Below are 20,174 nucleotides of genomic sequence, written 5' to 3'. Positions count from 1 at the left end.
GCTATATAAATGTAATTCACTTCACTTCACTTGACGGCTAAACATAGGGAAATACTGTAAATGTTCAACCCGCGCCATAGCTCAAACACTAACACACCTTTTCGATGTCTGTCGGTGTGCTATGAAAACTATTAAAACAAAACATTATGGCCATTAGTGAAGACAATTCCATAAATAAGGCACACCGTTTTATAAACCGCATAGTTCAAAGTGCGGGGGAAAAAGTAACGGATTATAGTCCGGAAAATATGGTAGTTATTCAATTATTTTTTTGAAATTATTGTTTATTTCTGAGTATGCGAGGTGCATATTTGGAATGAACTGTGTTGTGCAAGACTGTTTTTGAAGATATACTCCTCAGTGTACTGTGCAGTATGTACAGTAGAAAGGTATACTAGAGCAGGGTATTCCATGAAAAAGGCAGAAATGAGCCGATAGTTGTGTCGGCCACTTTACAAATGTTGTCCAAGGTATTATTGTCGTCCTGTGCGATCAAGGTGTTGAAATTGCCGGACATGACTCAGATGTGAAGTTATCAGCCATGTCGCTTATTTGAAGAAAAAAAAAAACAGTGTTATTACGTGTGTTGACAACACCGTGTACAATGTTCAGTCCTTTTTTTTTTTTTTTTTAACGTCACCGAGAGGTTAAACCCGAACTGAAGCATGACTGAAAAAGTGTTGAATCTTAGCACATTGCAGGGGTGTTTTAAGAGGAATTACACAAGTGTACGTTTGCAAGCTCACAACGATGGGAGCATGCGATACACACCATGTTGTGTCTTTCTACTATCAAGTCTGGGTCTCGTGTGTTTAGAGTCAGTACTTGCTTTTATTGTGAAAACATTAGGCCAGTAACAAGGGGGTGAATGTAAGAAATAAAACATTGTATGACGCATTTTACACAGTTTAGTGTTTTGGCTTTCTAAAGTTCCCCACCCAACTGCAGTGCAGCAACACAAGTATTACTGTAGAGGGTAATGAGTGTGGGACATGTAGACACAACAGAAGCAATATTGTACACATATTGTGAAGTTTTTGTGTACTTTTTGTACGGTGGTCGACAGAGACAAACACATCTAAACACAGAAATGATGCTAAAACACATTAACACCATAAAAGAAACAAGCTTCATTGGCCATAAATGGACCGAAACCTAAAAAAACAACTGCATAAGAAAAATGCTGCAAGTTCACAGAAAAAAGAAAAAAAAAAGGCTACCAGTGGCACCAAACCCGAGGAATGTCCGTCTTTTAAGACATAATATACTACAATATTATAACTCAAAGTCAGATATTAATGTGCGTCAATAAAATACTTCATCTTTCTTACTAAATGTATTTGTTCCTTTCATTTTCAGTTCAGTTCAGTTTCAGTTTTTTTTCCGAACATGCATACAATACAATGTAATGCCTCACACAATTCCAGTTGTTTCATTACAGCATGTCCGAAAACGAGTAGGAAGAAGCAGAGCTTATTTAGTCCTACCCCTTTTCACGCCATAGCAATGTTATCCAATTTCCTTGTTCTCTGTAACAGAACAATAATTATTATACTAAACAAATATTAACAAAAAATTTGACAGAAAAAAATGTCTGTACTGCATGCAATTGCATATATTTCAAACCTTATAATAAGGCATATATAATATAATATAAGGTATATATAATATAATATATATAATATAACATAATATATATAATATAACATAATATATATAATATAATATAACATATTAACAAATATATGTAATGGAAAAAAATAAAACCTTAACAATCTGCTTGACTTAGAATTTCAAAGCAAGTCAGTCATCAAATTGTACATAAAAAAAACTAATAATATACAGTAATCCCTTATTGCTGTTAAATGGTGACCGCTGCAAATGCATTTCCGCAGAGTCGGAATCATTAACCATAACTTCAATATTTTCATAGCTAGAGCATAAAAAAAACCTGTTTACTATTTTCTAAATACATTTTTTCAACATAATGAGAGTCCTCCAGACATGAAATAACTCCCTTAAGTCACATTTACACTCTTTCAATCCATTATAGTAATGCTCACTGAGGCTGAGCCAATCAGTGGCCTTGACACTGAACAGTGTGATCCGATTATTTTTGGTCTCATCGAGTGGCCAATACTACTGTAGTATGGATATTTTTAGGCAATTTAGCCATTTTCAACCTTAAAACGCTTAATTTAGGACATAAACATTGTAGAATAGTCATGTGGTACGCGGGCTCCATCCAGTGGTACGCCAAATAATCACCCAATTAAATATTCAAACACAGTGTTACTGTTCAAACTATGCATAATGTTACAATGGCCAAAATATTAAATATGCGTGTTAAATAAGACCCCTGCCTTGTTTTTAATGAACATTCAGGCCTACTGTGCTACTGTGTTTTAATGTTGGTCGTTATGGCGGTACTTGGAGAGTGTTTTCGGAGGTAGTACTTGGTGAAAAAAGAACCACTGTTGTAGAATGTGCTTACAAAATGTCATGATAATATCAAACCACAATATTTGAAGCGCGGTGACTGTAATCAAAATGCTTATAGACAATTAGGAAAACAATATATACGTATATAGATTATAGATGTATATATATTGACTGTTAGAAGCAGCCCTCTGAGGGCAGCCATACCTGAAAACAAATTTGACATAGAGAAATCAAACTTTCAACCATTTGGCACAAATAAACCCTTGCAGCATTTCTCTCATGCAGTTGTTTTAGACGTGTGTGTGTGTGTGTGTGTGTGTGTATTTCTTCTTTAATCCTGCAGCATTTATGCAAGGTGTTGATTCTTTTGTTACAGTATGTGCTTTATGGTGTTTATGCTTTGTTTTTAGATCATTTCTGTGTTACGGGCCACCTGAGGTAATAATCTGACCTTTTTTTTTTTTTTTTTAGCTGACATGCTGCAATTAGCCGGACATTATTAAGCACAAATGTATTGTAATCATACCTTGAATAAGATGCATTTAAATGACAATACAACATCTGGATTTATACAAGTTTATTATTGACACATTGCACTCAAGTGCAAGTTTAAAAAAAAAAAAGAAGGATGTCAGCACAGTGTTCCATTGTATTTAGAATTGTGCTATACAGTATATATCGCCTCTCAGAGTTCAACTCCCCGTGTTTCATGAGACATTTGTTGTGAGAAAAAGGCCACCATAAAGTGGCGCTTGTTTCCGTAGCACAGCTATTATTTGCCACATTTCTACCAGTTTGAGCCACTGCATGTGTTTTGTGGGGACCGGAGACACATGGCGACATGACATGCATGACCTCTTGATTTCAGTACTAGAAGGTGTCCATTTTTCATGATATTATTTTAAGAGAAACAAATAAAAATGTGATTGGCCGATGGAGTGCATTTGTATAAATGGTTGTCTTCTTGTGTGGTTGCAGTGGAGCTCTGACTTGGTCACTGAGCACATAGTGCCATCTAGAGGGCGAAATTGTATCTCATGAATATGTATATATTGTAAATATAAATGTCTTTGAGCAGCAAGATGCGCTTAAAGTACAAGAAATATGTTTTTGCATAATTTAATATACATAATACTCAGTAAAAATGCATGGATTTCCTTTGATTGGTACATAAAACGTATCTATTTTTAAGGCTAAATGCTCATTCCAATAAATGCACTATGCTGTCATCACCCATCAAACTAAGCCCAGAACATAATTCAGACGTTTACTTAATTCCTTCCCTAATATGGCATCCAGGTATGAACCACGCTTTCCTTGCATTCTTATTATGTACAGTTTGCTTACATCCGAGGTGTCCAAACTTTTTCCACTGAGGGCCACACACTAAAAAAATCAAAGCATGCAGGGGCCATTTTGATATATATATATATATATATATATATATATATATATATTTTTTTTTTTTAAACAAATACAATATATCAATTTTTTTCCCTGTTGGGGCTCCCTTCAAGTTTGGTCCCGGGGATCTGGAAGGGTCTCTGTCATAAATTGTTTTTAAATAATTCAAATATTATTATTATTATTTTTTTTTTCCATTCAACACTTAAACCTCTAGATCAGGGGTGTCAAACTCATTTTAGATGGGGGGGCCACTTGGAGAAAAATCTACTCCCAAGTGGGCCGGACTGGCACGATAACTTAAAAATAAAGACAACGTCAGATTGTTTTCTTTGTTTAAAAATAGAACAAGCACATTCTGAAAATGTACAAATCATAATGTTGTTGGGTTTTGTTACACTTACATGTTGCGGTTAATAGTATTCTATCTTTATTTGTCTTTATTTATACTTTCTGAATAAACCATGTGATAATGTTCATCAGTCAACTCATTAGTGTTAATTTTCAATCTATCAAGATAAAAAAAAATAATATCAACATCAAATTACAGGATGTTATTTATGTAGTTTGCTCATTTTCCTTGACGACATCATGTGGTTTTTTTTTTTTTTTACATATGTAGCATCATCTACAAAGATACAAAGAATTGCTATTGTGACATCTAGTGGACACATTTAGAACAGCAGTTTCTTTCAATAAAAATTTCGGCTCATTTTTATACTTAGCAAACTCATCCCGCGAGACGGATACAACCTGTTTGCGGGTCTGATCCGGCCCACGTGCCGTACGTTTGACACCCGTGCTCGAGATCAATTTACGGTCTATATGTCTATGTAAAAAAAAAAAATTGTATTTTGTATCCCCTTTTTGTCAAAACTCTGTTTTTCATGGCAAAAACACAAAATATGCAATAGTTTTCCCTTTACAAATGTGGAATATTTGATTGGAAGTAATTGGAGACTTATTTTTGTAAAACAACTTCCACTAAAAATACATTCCAAAGTGGAATATTCGATGGGAAGTAATTAGCACTAGGGATGTCCGATAATGGCTTTTTGCCGATATCCGATATTCCGATATTGTCCAACTCTTTAATTACTGATACCGATATCAACCGATATATGCAGTCGTGGAATTAACACATTATTATGCCTAATTTGGACAACCAGTTATGGTGAAGATAAGGTACTTTTTGAAAAAATTAATAAAATAAGATAAATAAATTAAAAACATTTTCTTGAATAAAAAAAGAAAGCAAAACAATATAAAAACAGTTACATAGAAACTAGTAATTGAATGAATGAAAATGAAATGAGTAAAATTAACTGTTAAAGGTTAGTACTATTAGTGGACCAGCAGCACGCACAATCATGTTTGCTTACGGACTGTATCCCTTGCAGACTGTATTGATATATATTGATATATAATGTAGGAACCAGAATATTAATAACAGAAAGAAACAACCCTTTTGTGTGAATGAGTGTGAATGAGTGTGAATGGGGGAGGGAGGGTTTTTTGGGTTGGTGCACTAATTGTAAGTGTATCTTGTGTTTTTTATGTTGATTTAAAAAAAAAAAAAAAGGTACCGATAATAAAAAAAAACATACCGATAATTTCCGATATTACATTTTAACGCATTTATCGGACATCTCTAATTAGAACCTTAAATAGGTCAATAATTCACAACAACAATAATTTTGATTCATTACTGACAGTTTAAAAAAAAAAAAAAAAATGTCTGCATGGTAGCTTTGTGTTTTTCTCATTACATTTCACTTCTTTGCTCTTTTACTTCAAATTTTTGTTAAAAAATGTTATTTTTAAAATGTGTAGTCAAAAATGCCCCCCTCGGGGCCGCACTTTGGACACCTCTGGCTTGGATGAAGGAGCCTACTTCTTGCCTCGGTAATGGGCGTTCACCACCATGTAGCTGTCAGCTGACATGTGACAAGCGAGTGGCTTTACTTTGTCCCGACAGCCCCTGACCACCGCTCCTCCTCTGCAGGGGTCATGTTTCTGCAGGTAGCTTAAAAAAGTCTCCCAGCCTCCACCCACGCGTACCATAACGTGACGCTCGTTCAGCATCTGCGACATAAAAAAACAAAAAGACAGTCACATTGTTGTTTTATCGCCACAATCTTGGGTTATGGACGACTATTCTGCACACTCAAAACATTGCAATATTTACAAGCTTCCCTTGCATAAATGTCAAATGGTCCCCGGGATAGCTTTGTCAAAATCTCATTAAACCAAATGAAACGGCACCGGCGGCACCAGCTGAGCTCACACGGCAGACTAATCCATATTTGAGCATGCGTGCACACACCAGCGGTGACGCACAAAAGCCGTAACCACACACATGCCAAGGAGCGTGCACTCGTTTTTGAATAAAAGCGTACAGCCTTGGCGTGTGCGGCTGACAGCTGTTGCAGAAAAAGGTCTGCTGTCTCGGAGTCGACGCATCACTCACAGCCTCGGAGCTGAAAACCCACTGCTGCCATGGCAACAACCGCCACAATGTCACGCCGGGGAAAGGAAAAAAAAAAAGAAAAAAAAAAGATGAAATGGGGATTGAGATGAATCCAATGCACACCCTCAACTCCCAGGGGGATGTTGACATTCCCAGTGGGCCTCGCAAAGCAGCCTATTGTCCTGCCAGCTCCCCGCCCCTCCTTGCTTTATCGCCAACAAAGCCTTCATTAAGCAGCCATTAAGAATGTGATCATACCAGCAGATATGTGGTGAGACACATGTCACACGTGCGGGGATGACAAATCAATGGCACACGCTCCGCAGCCATGGAGGGAGCAGCCCAGACGTGGTGCATCTCAGCTGGCATCATCCAGATTAAAATGTTGAGGGTTGACGGAGGTCAAGTCCGACATCCCTAATGGATATTTTTTCCTCCCTTACAGGACCTGAATATCATTAACATCCTTCTTTTTCCTGCCCAATCATCCCCATTGCTTCTTTTATGGTCTTATTTTGATGCACGTGCACCGCACCTGTCATCCATCCAAGCGTTTTTTGTTTAGTTTGAACATCGTTTTACTACATCAACATACATCCAGCAAACAAGGATTAAAATAAACAAACATAAAAAGACTTGCTTAAATCGACGTCGACATCCGTGGACGAGCGCTCATGTCGATATAAAATGTACAAAAGTGTACTGTATGTCATTTAGTGCTACAATGTCAACATACTGTACATATATATATATATATATATATATATGTATATATATATATATATATATATATACATTAGGTCAGGAAAAAAGACAAGCGGCTATATCATCCCTACAAGCCTGTTTCGCAGGATTGCACAACTAATTATGGTTGAAACTAATTATAGTTGAAAAATCTCCAGCAGAGTATCCAGTAAAAAATGTGTCCGCATCATTCAAATTTATGGACCATGAGCTTAATTTAATGACTTTTTGTGGCCACTAGGTGTCACCCAAAAATGTATTACCACTCTACTTCAACTTAAAGACAGCATAAGTTCATTTTGGATTTTATTAACAATTAGTTTAATGTTTTTCATATCTACCATTCTATTTTTACTATTCTGACGTTCAAAATCCCCAAATCCCCTGACGAGCAGAAAATGTTTTTTCCTGACCTAACGTATATTCCGCTCTACCCCGGTATTGAGCACTGTATAACGGATAAATCACAGAAACCTTGACTATATATATATGTATATATGTTATATGTTATAGTGTCTGATACCCTTAACTTATTACTACATATATATATATATATATATATATATATATATATATATACACATATATATATATATATATATATATATATATATATATATATATATATATATATATATATATATATATATATATATATATGTATATATATACCAGTGACGTGCAGTCAGGGGAGGGAGGTGAGGCGGGGCCTCACGTGCCATCATGGAAAGAAAAAAAATGTAAAAAGAAAAAAAAAAAATTAAATTGTTATATGTATCCAGTGATTGTACTATAAAGTTATTTTCCATTTAACTTCACCAGTTTTAGATTATTTTTTATTCAAAATCGCTGAATTTTCACATTTGCCGTTCAAATACTGAGAAGAGACTTGCGGTGAACAGCAGCCAGTTGAGGCACGTCACTGAGTTGAGCCTCACCATGGATTGCGCAATGACTCGGCTAACTGCTGGCCTGCTGTGCAGTGAGACCGTATTGCTATATGAATTATATTATACATTTCCATAGTTTAGTTAGCTGAGGTATATAATGTACAGTGTATTTTGTCAACAACTGTATGTGTGTAACGTATTTCTTGTGCTGAGCAATCATAAAACGGCTGCGAAGACGCACTGGTTGAGGCTCGCAGAAATCCCGCCTCCTGGTGGTAGAGGGCGCTAGTGATCCCAGAGATCATTCTTGCGACTACTCGGCTGCAGAAGAAGTGACAACAAGCAGCAACAGTTAGCAGCGATCGTTTATTTTTTCCTCTTGCCCTGACTATTAACATGGAGGATTACATATCTAAAATAAAACAGTTTTCTAAACTGGACTTTCAATCGAAGCAGGAGGTAATAATTAAAGGATCATCTCCATCGAGACTTTTAAAACTGAAGAAAGATAAGGAAGACTTCTATAAACAAGTTATCGATGCTTTTGTTCAAAAGGAGCTGCGCATGGACTTCATTTATAAGTTAAGGTAAGACCATAATAACATTTTTTTTAATAAATGTGCTTTTTTGTGTGCTACAGTTTGTATGTGTAAAGTTAAAGTTAAGTTAAAGTAGCAATGATTGTCACACACACTAGGTGTGGTGAAATTTGTCCTCTGCATTTGACCCATCCCCTTGATCACCCCCTGGGATGTGAGAGGAGCAGTGGGCAGCAGCGGCGCCGCGCCCGGGAATAATTTTTGGTGATTTAACCCCCAATTCCAACCTTTGATGCTGAGTGCCAAGCAGGGAAGAATGCTGGTATGAGCTTTTAAACATAACCCGTTAACTGCTGCCAATCAAATGATGAATAAGATACTCTTTAGGGTTCATATGTTTGTAAATCTGACTGTGATGAAGTCAGTGCCTCACCAGCCATCAACCTCACCGCATGTCACTGATATATACATATGCATACATATATATACGTATATATATATATATATATACATATAACGTGTACAGTGTGTTGACATTTGTGTGTTTTATTATTGTCATCAATATCACTATTTAAGTGTGAATAAATGACGACAGCTCCACAGCATTGACTTCCTGTTCAGTGCAAAGTAAGTTTCAGAATAAAAGCAAGGGGCAGTATTAACCGGGATTCTACCAGAGCAGCAAAGAAAAGGCACACATTTATTTTATTTGGAATTGTTAGCCGCAAGATGTAAGATTTGTGCATGTGCTATACAAATTTGTTATTGTCGTTTTAGTAAAGGCCTCCAACAAAATTGTCCGGGGTGTACGCTGCCTTCCGCCCGAGGGCAGCTGGGATAGGACGGATAGAGCTCGGTTTGATAAGAATATGAAATATCATGTGACGACTAGGGACCGATACCAAATTTGGTACTTTTATAGGTACCGACCGGTTTCCGTTTGTAGGTACCGATTCACAGATCAAACGGTGCCATATTTCGATACCTTTGTTTCACGTGATGTGCTACAAAGCTCAAAAACTTGGCGGGTAAACAAGCATTTAGGCACCCAGCTGGACCACCTCTTCTAGGTAATATTATAATTTATACTGCCAAAAAAAGCATGAAGAAGGTGCTCAAAAGTACTGTAAGGCTCAATGTTTCAATATACACTAGCTTGATGCTAGTTTACATTGGATTTGCCCTGGACATGCTACTGATTAGTATTAGGGATTTTATATGGTGATTTCAACGCCTCCAAATTTGGTATTGAAAACTACATCTACAACTACATGCATGTTACAATAAATATAATACTTACAGTATAAGCACTTTGGCCTTGGCCTGAAGAGAAGAAAAGACTGGTACAACTTACAACTACTTCTTGGCTAAAGCAACACAAAGTAAGTAGCCTATACACTACTGCCATCTTTCCATCCATCCATCTTGTTATGCTTAAAGGCCTACTGAAACCCATTACTACCGACCACGCAGTCTGATAGTTTATACATCAATGATGAAATCTTAACATTGCAACACATGCCAATACGGCCGGGTTAGCTTACTAAAGTGCAATTTTAAATTTCGCGCGAAATATCCTGCTGAAAACGTCTCGGTATGATGACGCCTGCGCGTGACGTCACGGATTGTAGAGGACATTTTGGGACAGCATGGTGGCCAGCTATTAAGTCGTCTGTTTTCATCGCAAAATTCCACAGTATTCTGGACATCTGTGTTGGTGAATCTTTTGCAATTTGTTCAATGAACAATGGAGACAGCAAAAAAGAAAGCTGTAGGTAGGAAGCGGTGTATTGCGGCCGGCATGCAGCAACACAAACACAGCCGGTGTTTCATTGTTTACATTCCTGGAAGATGACAGTCAAGCTTTACCATTGGCCTTCGGAGAACTGGGACAACAGAGACTCTTACCAGGAGGACTTTGAGTTGGATGCACAGACACGGTACCGTGAGTACGCATGCAGCTGCGGCTTCCAAACATTTGATCGCTTGCCCGTACGTGCGTGCCGCTATGTGCATGTCACATACGTAACTTTAGGGATTTTGGGGAAATATATGTGCTCTATGAACTTTGGGGAGGTAAACGATACTTTGGGCTGTGGGATTGAGTGTGTTGCGCAGGTGTTTGAGTTGTATTGGCGGGTTATATGGACAGGAGGGGGGAGGTGTTTGTTATGCGGGATTAATTTGTGGCATATTAAATATAAGCCTGGTTGTGTTGTGGCTGATAGAGTATATATATGTCTTGTGTTTATTTACTGTTTTAGTCATTCCCAGCTGAATATCAGGTCCCACCGGCCTCTCACAGCATCTTCCCTATCTGAATCGCTCCCACTGCCCTCTAGTCCTTCACTCTCACTTTCCTCATCCACAAATCTTTCATCCTCGCTCAAATTAATGGGGAAATCGTCGCTTTCTCGGTCCAAATCGCTCTCGCTGCTGGTGGCCATGATTGTAAACAATGTGCAGATGTGAGGAGCTCCACAACCTGTGACGTCACGCGCATATCGTCTGCTACTTCCGGTACAGGCAAGGCTTTCTTATCAGCGACCAAAAGTTGCGAACTTTATCGTCGATGTTCTCTACTAAATCCTTTCAGCAAAAATATGGCAATATCGCAAAATGATCAAGTATGACACATAGAATGGACCTGCTATCCCCGTTTAAATAAGAAAATCGCATTTCAGTAGGCCTTTAACTGTAATCGGGTCGCGGGAGAAGCAGCCTAAGCAGAGAAGCCCAGACTTCCCTCTCCCTAGCTCTTCCTGGGGGATCCGGAGGCGTTCTTAGGCCAACTGGAAGACATAGTCTCCCCAACACGTCCTAGGTCTTTCCTGTGGCCTCCTACCAGTTGGACGTGTCCTAAAGACCTCCCTGACCAGATGCCTGAACCACCTCATCTGGCTCTTATCGATCTGGAGGAGAAGCGACTTTAAATTGTAGTAACCCAAAGCTCATGAACATAGGTGAGGATGGGAACGTAGATCGACCAATAAATTGAGAGCTTTGTTTTCTGGCTTAGCTCCTTTTTCTGCATCCCTGCAGATGTCACACCGATCCGCCTGTCGATTGCACGAGCCACTCTTCCTTCACTCATGAACAAGACCCCGAGGTCCTTGGACTCCTCCACTTGGGGCAAGAGCTCCTCCCCAACCCAGAGATGGCACTCCACCCTTTTACACGTGGGACGGCGTGGCGCAGTGGAAGAGTGGCCGTGCGCGACCCGAGGGTCCCTGGTTCAATCCCCACCTAGTACCAACCTCGTCATGTCCGTTGTGTCCTGAGCAAGACACTTCACCCTTGCTCCTGATGGGTGCTGGTAGCGCCTTGCATGGCAGCTCCCTCCATCAGTGTGTGAATGAGTGTGTGAATGGGTAAATTTGGAAGTAGTGTCAAAGCGCTTTGAGTACCTTGAAGGTAGAAAAGCGCTATACAAGTACAACCCATTTATCATTTAACTATGGACTTGGACTTGCAAGTCCAGATGGGCGGCTGAGGGTGGAGTCGGCTCTCTTGGTTGCTTTGTTGGGTCTGCTCCTGTCCCCAATCCAACTAACATTTTGCAATTGCAACTGCATGAAAGGTCTTCTTGATAATGTTTGCAAATGAAACTCAGTGTTTAATGTTAAATTACTTAAAAATAAATGTATTATTGAATAATTAACATTTATTAACACATTTAAAGACAAACAAAAGCATTGAAAATTGGTGCCGTTGAGTTGATTTCCCAACACTTGGGAATTGATACCGTATCCATTCAAAAATGAAAGGGACCCATCCCTAATGAAAACACACACATCTAACGAGATAAGCACTTGGAGAGCCCAGACCTCCTCCAGGCCCTACCTGCCTGAGTAAAAAAGTCTGATTCGGATCAGCCCCCACTTATTCCTTACCCCATTTCGGACATCCCATAAGGTGAAGACAAATGTGCCCATAATTTTTTGAGTTATCTATTGTGGAATGTGAATGACAGAGTGAAGCATTTTGTCAGTCATCCACTGTCTTTGTTTCTGTAGGCGGGGCATCTAGCATACACAAACAGAAGTTGAAGCTATTAAAGGGGAAGCGCACTCTTTTTTAAATTTGTTCACAATCATTATGAAAGACGTGACGACGGATGTATTTTTTTAATGCATTCTAAATATTAAATAAATGGTGCCTATAGGAGCCCCTCTCCTATAAAGTCATTTAAAACATTCAAACACCTCCATTAAGATTGTATATACATGTTGTAAGTATTAGAGATGTGTTAGATGCGTTAAAATGTAATATCGAAAATTATCTGTATCGGGTTTTTTTATTATTGGTATCGTTTGTTTTTTCTTTTTTTTTTCTTCTTTTTTTTAATTAAATCAACATAAAAAACACAAGATACACTTACAATTAGTGCACCAACCCCAAAAACCTCCCTCCCCCATTTACACTCATTCACACAAAAGGGTTGTTTCTTTCTGTTATTAATATTCTGGTTCCTACATTATATATAGGGATGTCCGATAATGGCTTTTTGCCGATATCCGATATTCCGATATTGTCCAACTCTTTAATTACCGATACCGATATCAACCGATACATACAGTCGTGGAATTAATACATTATTATGCCTAATTTGGACAACCAGGTATAGTGAAGATAAGGTACTTTTAAAAAAAAATGTATAAAATAAAATAAGATAAATAAATTAAAAACATTTTCTTGAATAAAAAAGAAAGTAAAACAATATAAAAACAGTTACATAGAAACTAGTAATTAATGAAAATGAGTAAAATTAACTGTTAAAGGTTAGTACTATTAGTGGACCAGCAGCACACACAATCATGTGTGCTTACGGACTGTATCCCTTGCAGACTGTATTGATATATATTGATATATAATGTAGGAACCAGAATATTAAAGGGGAACATTATCACAATTTCAGAATTGTTAAAACCATTAAAAATCAGTTCCCAGTGTCTTATTATATTTTTCGAAGTTTTTTTCAAAATTTTACCCCTCACGCAATATCCCTAAAAAAAGCTTCAAAGTGCCTGATTTTAACCACCCGTCCATTTTCCTGTGACGTCACACAGTGAAGCCAACACAAACAAACATGGCGGATAGAACAGCAAGCTATAGCGACATTAGCTCGGATTCAGACTCGGATTTCAGCGGCTTAAGCGTTTCAACAGATTACGCATGTATTGAAACGGATGGTTGTAGTGTGGAGGCAGGTAGCGAAAACGAAATTGAAGAAGAAACTGAAGCTATTGAGCCATATTGGTTTGAACCATATGCAAGCGAAACCGACAAACGACACGACAGCCAGCGACACGGGAGAAAGCCAGGACAAATTCGGCGATCGCCTTCTAACCAACGATTGGTATGTGTTTGTTTGGCCAAAAAGGAAACTAACAACTATGAACTAGGTTTACAGCATATGAAATACATTTGGCAACAACATGCACTTTGAGAGTGCAGACAGCCCAATTTTCATTAATTAATATATTCTGCAGACATACCCTCATGTCAGCAGGCCAGGGAAGCTAGGGTCGATATTCTTCTCTTGATCATCTTCGGGACGGTGTGAGCCAAGACATCCAGGGGGGTTTAGCTCGCTCGTCTGCGGGAACAAACTGCCGCCATTGCTTGCCATGCTAGCGAGGTCCTTTGTCCCTGAATTGCTCACACACTCAGGCAGATTCAATGGGGGTCTTGCGGCAGATTTATTTGACTTTATCGTTGGAAATGCATCTGCTTTGAGTGTCGCAGGATATCCACACATTCTTGCCATCTCTGTCGTAGCATAGCTTTCGTCGGTAAAGTGTGCGGAACAAACGTCCAATTTCTTGCCACTTTCGCATCTTTGGGCCACTGGTGCAACTTGAATCCGTCCCTGTTCGTGTTGTTACACCCTCCGACAACACACCGACGAGGCATGATGTCTCCAAGGTACGGAAAACAGTCGAAAAAAACGGAAAATAACAGAGCTGTTTTGACCCAGTGTTTGAGAAAATGGCGGATTGCTTCCCGATGCGACGTCACGTTGTGACGTCATCGCTCCGAGAGCGAATATTTAATTCGCCAAAATTCACCCATTTAGAGTTCGGAAATCGGTTAAAAAAATATATGGTCTTTTTTCTGCAACATCAAGGTATATATTGACGCTTACATAGGTCTGGTGATAATGTTCCCCTTTAATAACAGAAAGAAACAAACCTTTTGTGTGAATGAGTGTGAATGAGTGTGAATGGGGGAGGGAGGTTTTTTGGGTTGGTGCACTAATTGTATGTGTATCTTGTGTTCTTTATGTTGATTTAATTAAAAAACAAAACAAAAAAAACGATACCGATAATAAAAAAAACGATACCGATAATTTTCGATATTACATTTTAACGCATTTATCGGCCGATAATATCGGTAGGCCGATATTATCGGACATCTCTAATTCCATCCATCCATTTTCTACCGCTTATTCCCTTCAGGGTCGCGGGGGGCGCTGGAGCCTATCTCAGCTACAATCGAGCGGAAGGCGGGGTACACCCTGGACAAGTCGCCACCTGACATCTCTAATTATATATCAATATATATCAATACAGTCTGCAAGGGATACAGTCCGTAAGCACACATGATTGTGCGTGCTGCTGGTCCACTAATAGTACTAACCTTTAACAGTTAATTTTACTCATTTTCATTAATTACTAGTTTCTATGTATCTGTTTTTATATTGTTTTACTTTCTTTTTTATTCAAGAAAATGTTTTTAATTTATTTATCTTATTTTATAAAAATTTTTTAAAAGTACCTTATCTTCACCATACCAGGTTGTCCAAATTAGGCATAATGTGTTAATTCCAAGACTGCATATATCGGTTGATATCGGTATCGGTTGATATCGGTATCAGTAATTAAAGAGTTGGACAATATCGGAATATCGGATATCGGCAAAAAGCCATTATCAGACATCCCTAGTAAGTATATATGTAATGTAGGAACAGGCACATTTATAATAACATTTAATATTTACGTACTTTGCTCGTTTTAATCATATGTGACACATTAATTTAAAAAAACGCATCACGTTTGCTTTTTTTCACTACATCTCTGGTTATTACTCACTGCAGACTTCATGAGAGCCAACAAACATAATAAAAAAAAAACTTACTGTACAATGTCTGCTGTCATTAGGATGCCGATTGCTAAGATGTTCATATATTCCCATTTAGATGAAGAATGTCTCACAATCCTCCGTTCTCGCCATCCCGGGTCTAAATTTTCTGCCAAAGTGTACAAACTTGTCAGAATACGTCTTCGTCCTTCTACTATCCAGGTGGGAGGCATGAAAGTTTGTGACCCCCCCCACGCTATAAATAGTTTGTCTGCATTAGCGCTTATAATAACAATATCACTAATACTTGGGTAATATTCAAGTCACGAAATGTAAATGGAGTATTTTTGTCACGTTTTATTTATTGGGTTTTATGGGCAGAATAGAGGACCTCCCATTGGCTCCGCTGTAAGTTGACTTTTATTTATGTTTCTTTACGACTGAGAATGCATTGAAAAAAATCCATCACCGTCACTCTCTAACCTAGCAACATTCTCTAACCTCCATCATTAAATAGCAATCATGCCGAGGTGCATTCACGAACACTGGAAATTTGAACATCAACACAAACTGGTTGTTTCACTAACTTCCATCCATCCATCCATCTTCTTCCACTTATCCAAGGTCAGGTCGTGGGGGCAGCAGCCTAAGCAAGGAAGCCCAGACTTCCCTCTCCCCAGCCACTTTGTCCAGCCGGAGGCGTTCCCAGGCCAGCCGGGAGACATAGTCTTCCCAACGTGTCCTGGGTCTTCCCCGTGGCCTCCTACTGGTCGGACGTGCCCGAAACACTTCCTTAGGGAGGCGTTCGGGTGGCATCCTGACCAGATGCCCGAACCACCTCATCTGGCTCCTCTCGATGTGGAAGAGCAGCGGCTTTACTGTGAGCTCCTCCCTGATGACAGAGCTTCTCACCCTATCTCTAAGGGAGGAAACTAATTCCGGCCGCTTGTACCCGTGATCTTGTCCTTTCGGTCATAACCCAAAGCTCATGACCATAGGTGAGGATGGGAATGTAGATCAACCGGTAAATTGAGAGCTTTGCCTTCCGGCTCAGCTCCTTCTTCACCACAACGGATCGATACAGCGTCCGCATTACTGAAGACGCCGCACCGATCCGCCTGTCGACCTCACGATCCACTCCTCCCTCACTCGTAAACAAGACTCCGAGGTACTTGAACTCCTCCACTTGGGGCAAGATCACCTCCCCAACCCGGAGATGGCACTCCACCCTTTTCCGGGCGAGAACCACGGACTCGGACTTGGAGGTGCGGATTCTCATCCCAGTGTCTTCACACTCGGCTGCGAACCGATCCAGTGAGAGCTGAAGATCTTGGCCAGATGAAGCCATCAGGACCACATCATCTGCAAACAGCAGAGACCTGATACTGCAGCCACCAAACCAGATCCCCTCAACGCCTTGACTGCGCCTAGAAATTCTGTCCATAAAAGTTATGAACAGAATCGGTGACAAAGGGCAGCCCTAGCGGAGTCCAACCCTCACTGGAAACGGGTCCAACTTACTGCTGGCGATGCGGACCAAGCTCTGACACTGATCATACAGGGAGCGGACCGCCACAATCAGACAGTCCGATACCCCATACTCTCTGAGCACTCCCCACAGGACTTCCCGGGGTACACGGTCGAATGCCTTCTCCAAGTCCACAAAGCACATGTAGACTGGTTGGGCAAACTCCCATGCACACTCAAGGACCCTGCCGAGAGTATAGAGCTGGTCCACAGTTCCACGACCAGGACGAAAACCACACTGCTCATCCTGAATCCGAGGTTCGACTATCCGGCGTAGCCTCCTCTCCAGTACATTTGCTTAATTAATACACGATTCTTGCACGTCGGATTGACTAGCAAACACCTTTTTAACACTATTTTAAACTCTTTTTAACACATTGTTTAACAAGTGTGCGTTAATGATCAATTTCTTCTAGAATTCTGCGAAATATATGCACATGGGGCCTTATCTATTAAGATCCAAATAACAAGTGCTAAATAGCGTGTGCAATGTAAAACATAGAGAGTGCTGTCGCTGGGTGTGTTCCTGGTGATCTACTAAGACTGCGTGGAAAATTGATAACATGTATGAAAGTGGAGCAGGCCGACCTATTCAAATGAGAATTTTGCATGTGCTATACGGCTGTGCCAATGAAAACACTCCATTCATGATGTCATACTGTTTCGTTATGTCGTGGAATATACAGCTGACAAATATGATACGAACCATCTTTTCTGGGCGATATAGAAGTGCAATCTCGACAACACAGTCTATTTTTTAGCAAACTAAAGGTGCGCTCTGGGGGTGCCAGTGTGTCTGGAATGATCCATTTGCAATAAAATGCATATTGCCAAAAGTTTTCTCATATTAAAAAAAACAGCATTTGAAAAAAACATGCCAACAGACACCAAAACCAATCAATTGGCTTTGTTTGAAACACTCCCTTAAAACATCCAGCAGCTAAACAAATGTACAATGATATTGCTAATATAATTTACTGTATGATATGTCTGATATCTTCATTTCTGATGGTCTAAATATGTTGATACGCACATGAACAGAGGATTCTCCCTCAATAGTCTGCCGCGAGCGCCCCCTAGAGGGATGCCAAAAAAAAAAGTTTGTTTCTCAGCTGTGCCACAGCAGAACTCAGATGAAATATACCTTTCCACCATTTGTGGCAGTAATTGAAAATCTCAAATAAACAGAAACGCTAATGTCATAGAGAAGGTTTTTTTAAGCGCAAAAATTATGACTAAAAGTGGTCAAGCTGTATTTTCATTTGCACTTTAATTTTATTGACATTTTATTTAAGAAATATGCATATAATCAATTATAAATTTAGTTCTAATTCATTCATTTTAGCACTGCGTAATTGTGTGTACCTTTTATTTTTCAGCAGTTTTATGAGTGCCTTCTTTTGTAGTATATTTGATTAGTAATTATTTTTAGGTTTTAGTTACATTATTTTAGGTTTATCCTGGTAAATTATAAGTAGCTTAGATATAGTTCTTGAATAGGATTCAAATCAAGAGTAAGATTTGTAATTCAGTGTTAATATTCGAGTGGGTCCCGGGCCCCTCTGTAGTGGACAAGTTGGGCCCCGAGGTCAAAAAGGTTAAGAATCCAAGCTATAAACCATCCTCTGGATTCCCCCGACTCCTCCCTGCCTGGTCTACTGACGCCTCTTGCCCTGTTGAAAAATGAATACGCTCCCTCGGGACATAGGAGTTTCAATCATCTGCCAGTAGGAGTCAGACTTGAGCCAGATCCACAGATTCTGAGGCTGTTGGGAGGGAACAGAAAGCCCTAACACAATTTACAGTAAAGATGCTTTTGTAAGCATCTCAACGTTATTGGATGAGTCATTATGGGAACATAAAAAATCATTATTAATGCTGATGTTTTCGTGCAGCACCACCATGTGGTGAGCATTTGTGTTTTTTTTTATATTTTTGATTAGATTTTTTTAATTTTTATTAAGGATCCCCTATTGGCAACCCAGTATTATAAGGACAACAATCAACAACAAAGCCTTTCCACCAAGGGCTGCATACTACAAAGTAAAAGCATGCGGGGGACATTGTGATATTTTTTATTTTATAAAAAAAATGAAGACAGAAATTTGTATCAGCTTTGTGTTATAAGTGACAGCGTGTGTTAATATTATTATTAGCTGTTAGTGTCAAAATGTCAGCTTTTTCTCCATAGTCTTTTTACTGTTTTGTATTTGTTTGATTTTATCTCTGCAATATTTTATAGGCCACAAATGGGACTGCACCCTGCTTTACACTGACCTCAGCAGTCAAATTTTAAATATATATATATATTTAATACTGTTATATAACTCAAATCTGACGTATATTTTATTTTAGAGTAATAACAATACGTGCAAAACACATTTTTCAATAACTAATTTTTGAGTGCAAAATAACAAAATTAACTGAATAAAATACAAGAAAAACTTGCTTTTTTCTATTTATTTGAATAGTATATTCTCTCCAGCCACATGGGCCAATTATATTGTTGTTCGTTAGAAACAAAAATAAATAAAAAATAAATACGTAAGAATAAAGAGGAAACTCTACTGCGTTAGTCACAGGTATTAGACTCAAGGTGTGGGGGCCACACCTGGCCCGCTGCGTCATTTAATGTGGCCCGAAAAAACATGGAAATAATGTTCGTCAATATGGCACTCTATCTTTCTCGTTGAATGGATTTAAAGGCCTACTGAAATGCGATTTTCCTATTTAAACGGGGATAGCATACTTGATCATTTCGCCATATTGCCATATTTTTGCTGAAAGGATTTAGTAGAGAACATCAACGATAAAGTTTGCAACTTTTGGTCACTGATAAAAAAGCCTTGCCTGTACCGGAAGTAGCAGACGATATGCGCGTGACGTCACAGGTTGTGGAGCTCCTCACATCCGCACATTGTTTACAATCATGGCCAACAGCAGCGAGAGCGATTCGGACCGAGAAAGCGACAATTTCCCCATTAATTTGAGCGAGGATGAAAGATTTGTGGATGAGGAAAGTGAGAGTGAAGGACTAGAGGGCAGTGGGAGCGATTCAAATAGGGAAGATGCTGT

General features: G+C 39.1%; 1 protein-coding gene across 1 annotated transcript in view; it reads right to left on the bottom strand.

Moving 5' to 3' along the window:
- Positions 1-5,193: 5,193 nt before the first annotated feature.
- The window catches only part of LOC133616132 (growth arrest-specific protein 2-like), a 79,745-nt gene continuing 64,764 nt past the window's right edge, over positions 5,194-20,174 (bottom strand). The window contains exon 8 of the mRNA XM_061975248.1: positions 5,194-5,931. Coding sequence (XP_061831232.1) covers positions 5,737-5,931 — 195 coding nt within the window. The 3' untranslated portion in view covers positions 5,194-5,736. The remainder of the gene's footprint in view (positions 5,932-20,174) is intronic.

The sequence above is a fragment of the Nerophis lumbriciformis genome, linkage group LG15 (assembly GCF_033978685.3).
Source record: "Nerophis lumbriciformis linkage group LG15, RoL_Nlum_v2.1, whole genome shotgun sequence".
NCBI classification, from domain to species: Eukaryota; Metazoa; Chordata; class Actinopteri; order Syngnathiformes; family Syngnathidae; genus Nerophis; species Nerophis lumbriciformis.
The sequence above is the reverse complement of the archived record's forward strand: the minus strand, read 5'-3'. Positions and strand labels throughout refer to the sequence as shown.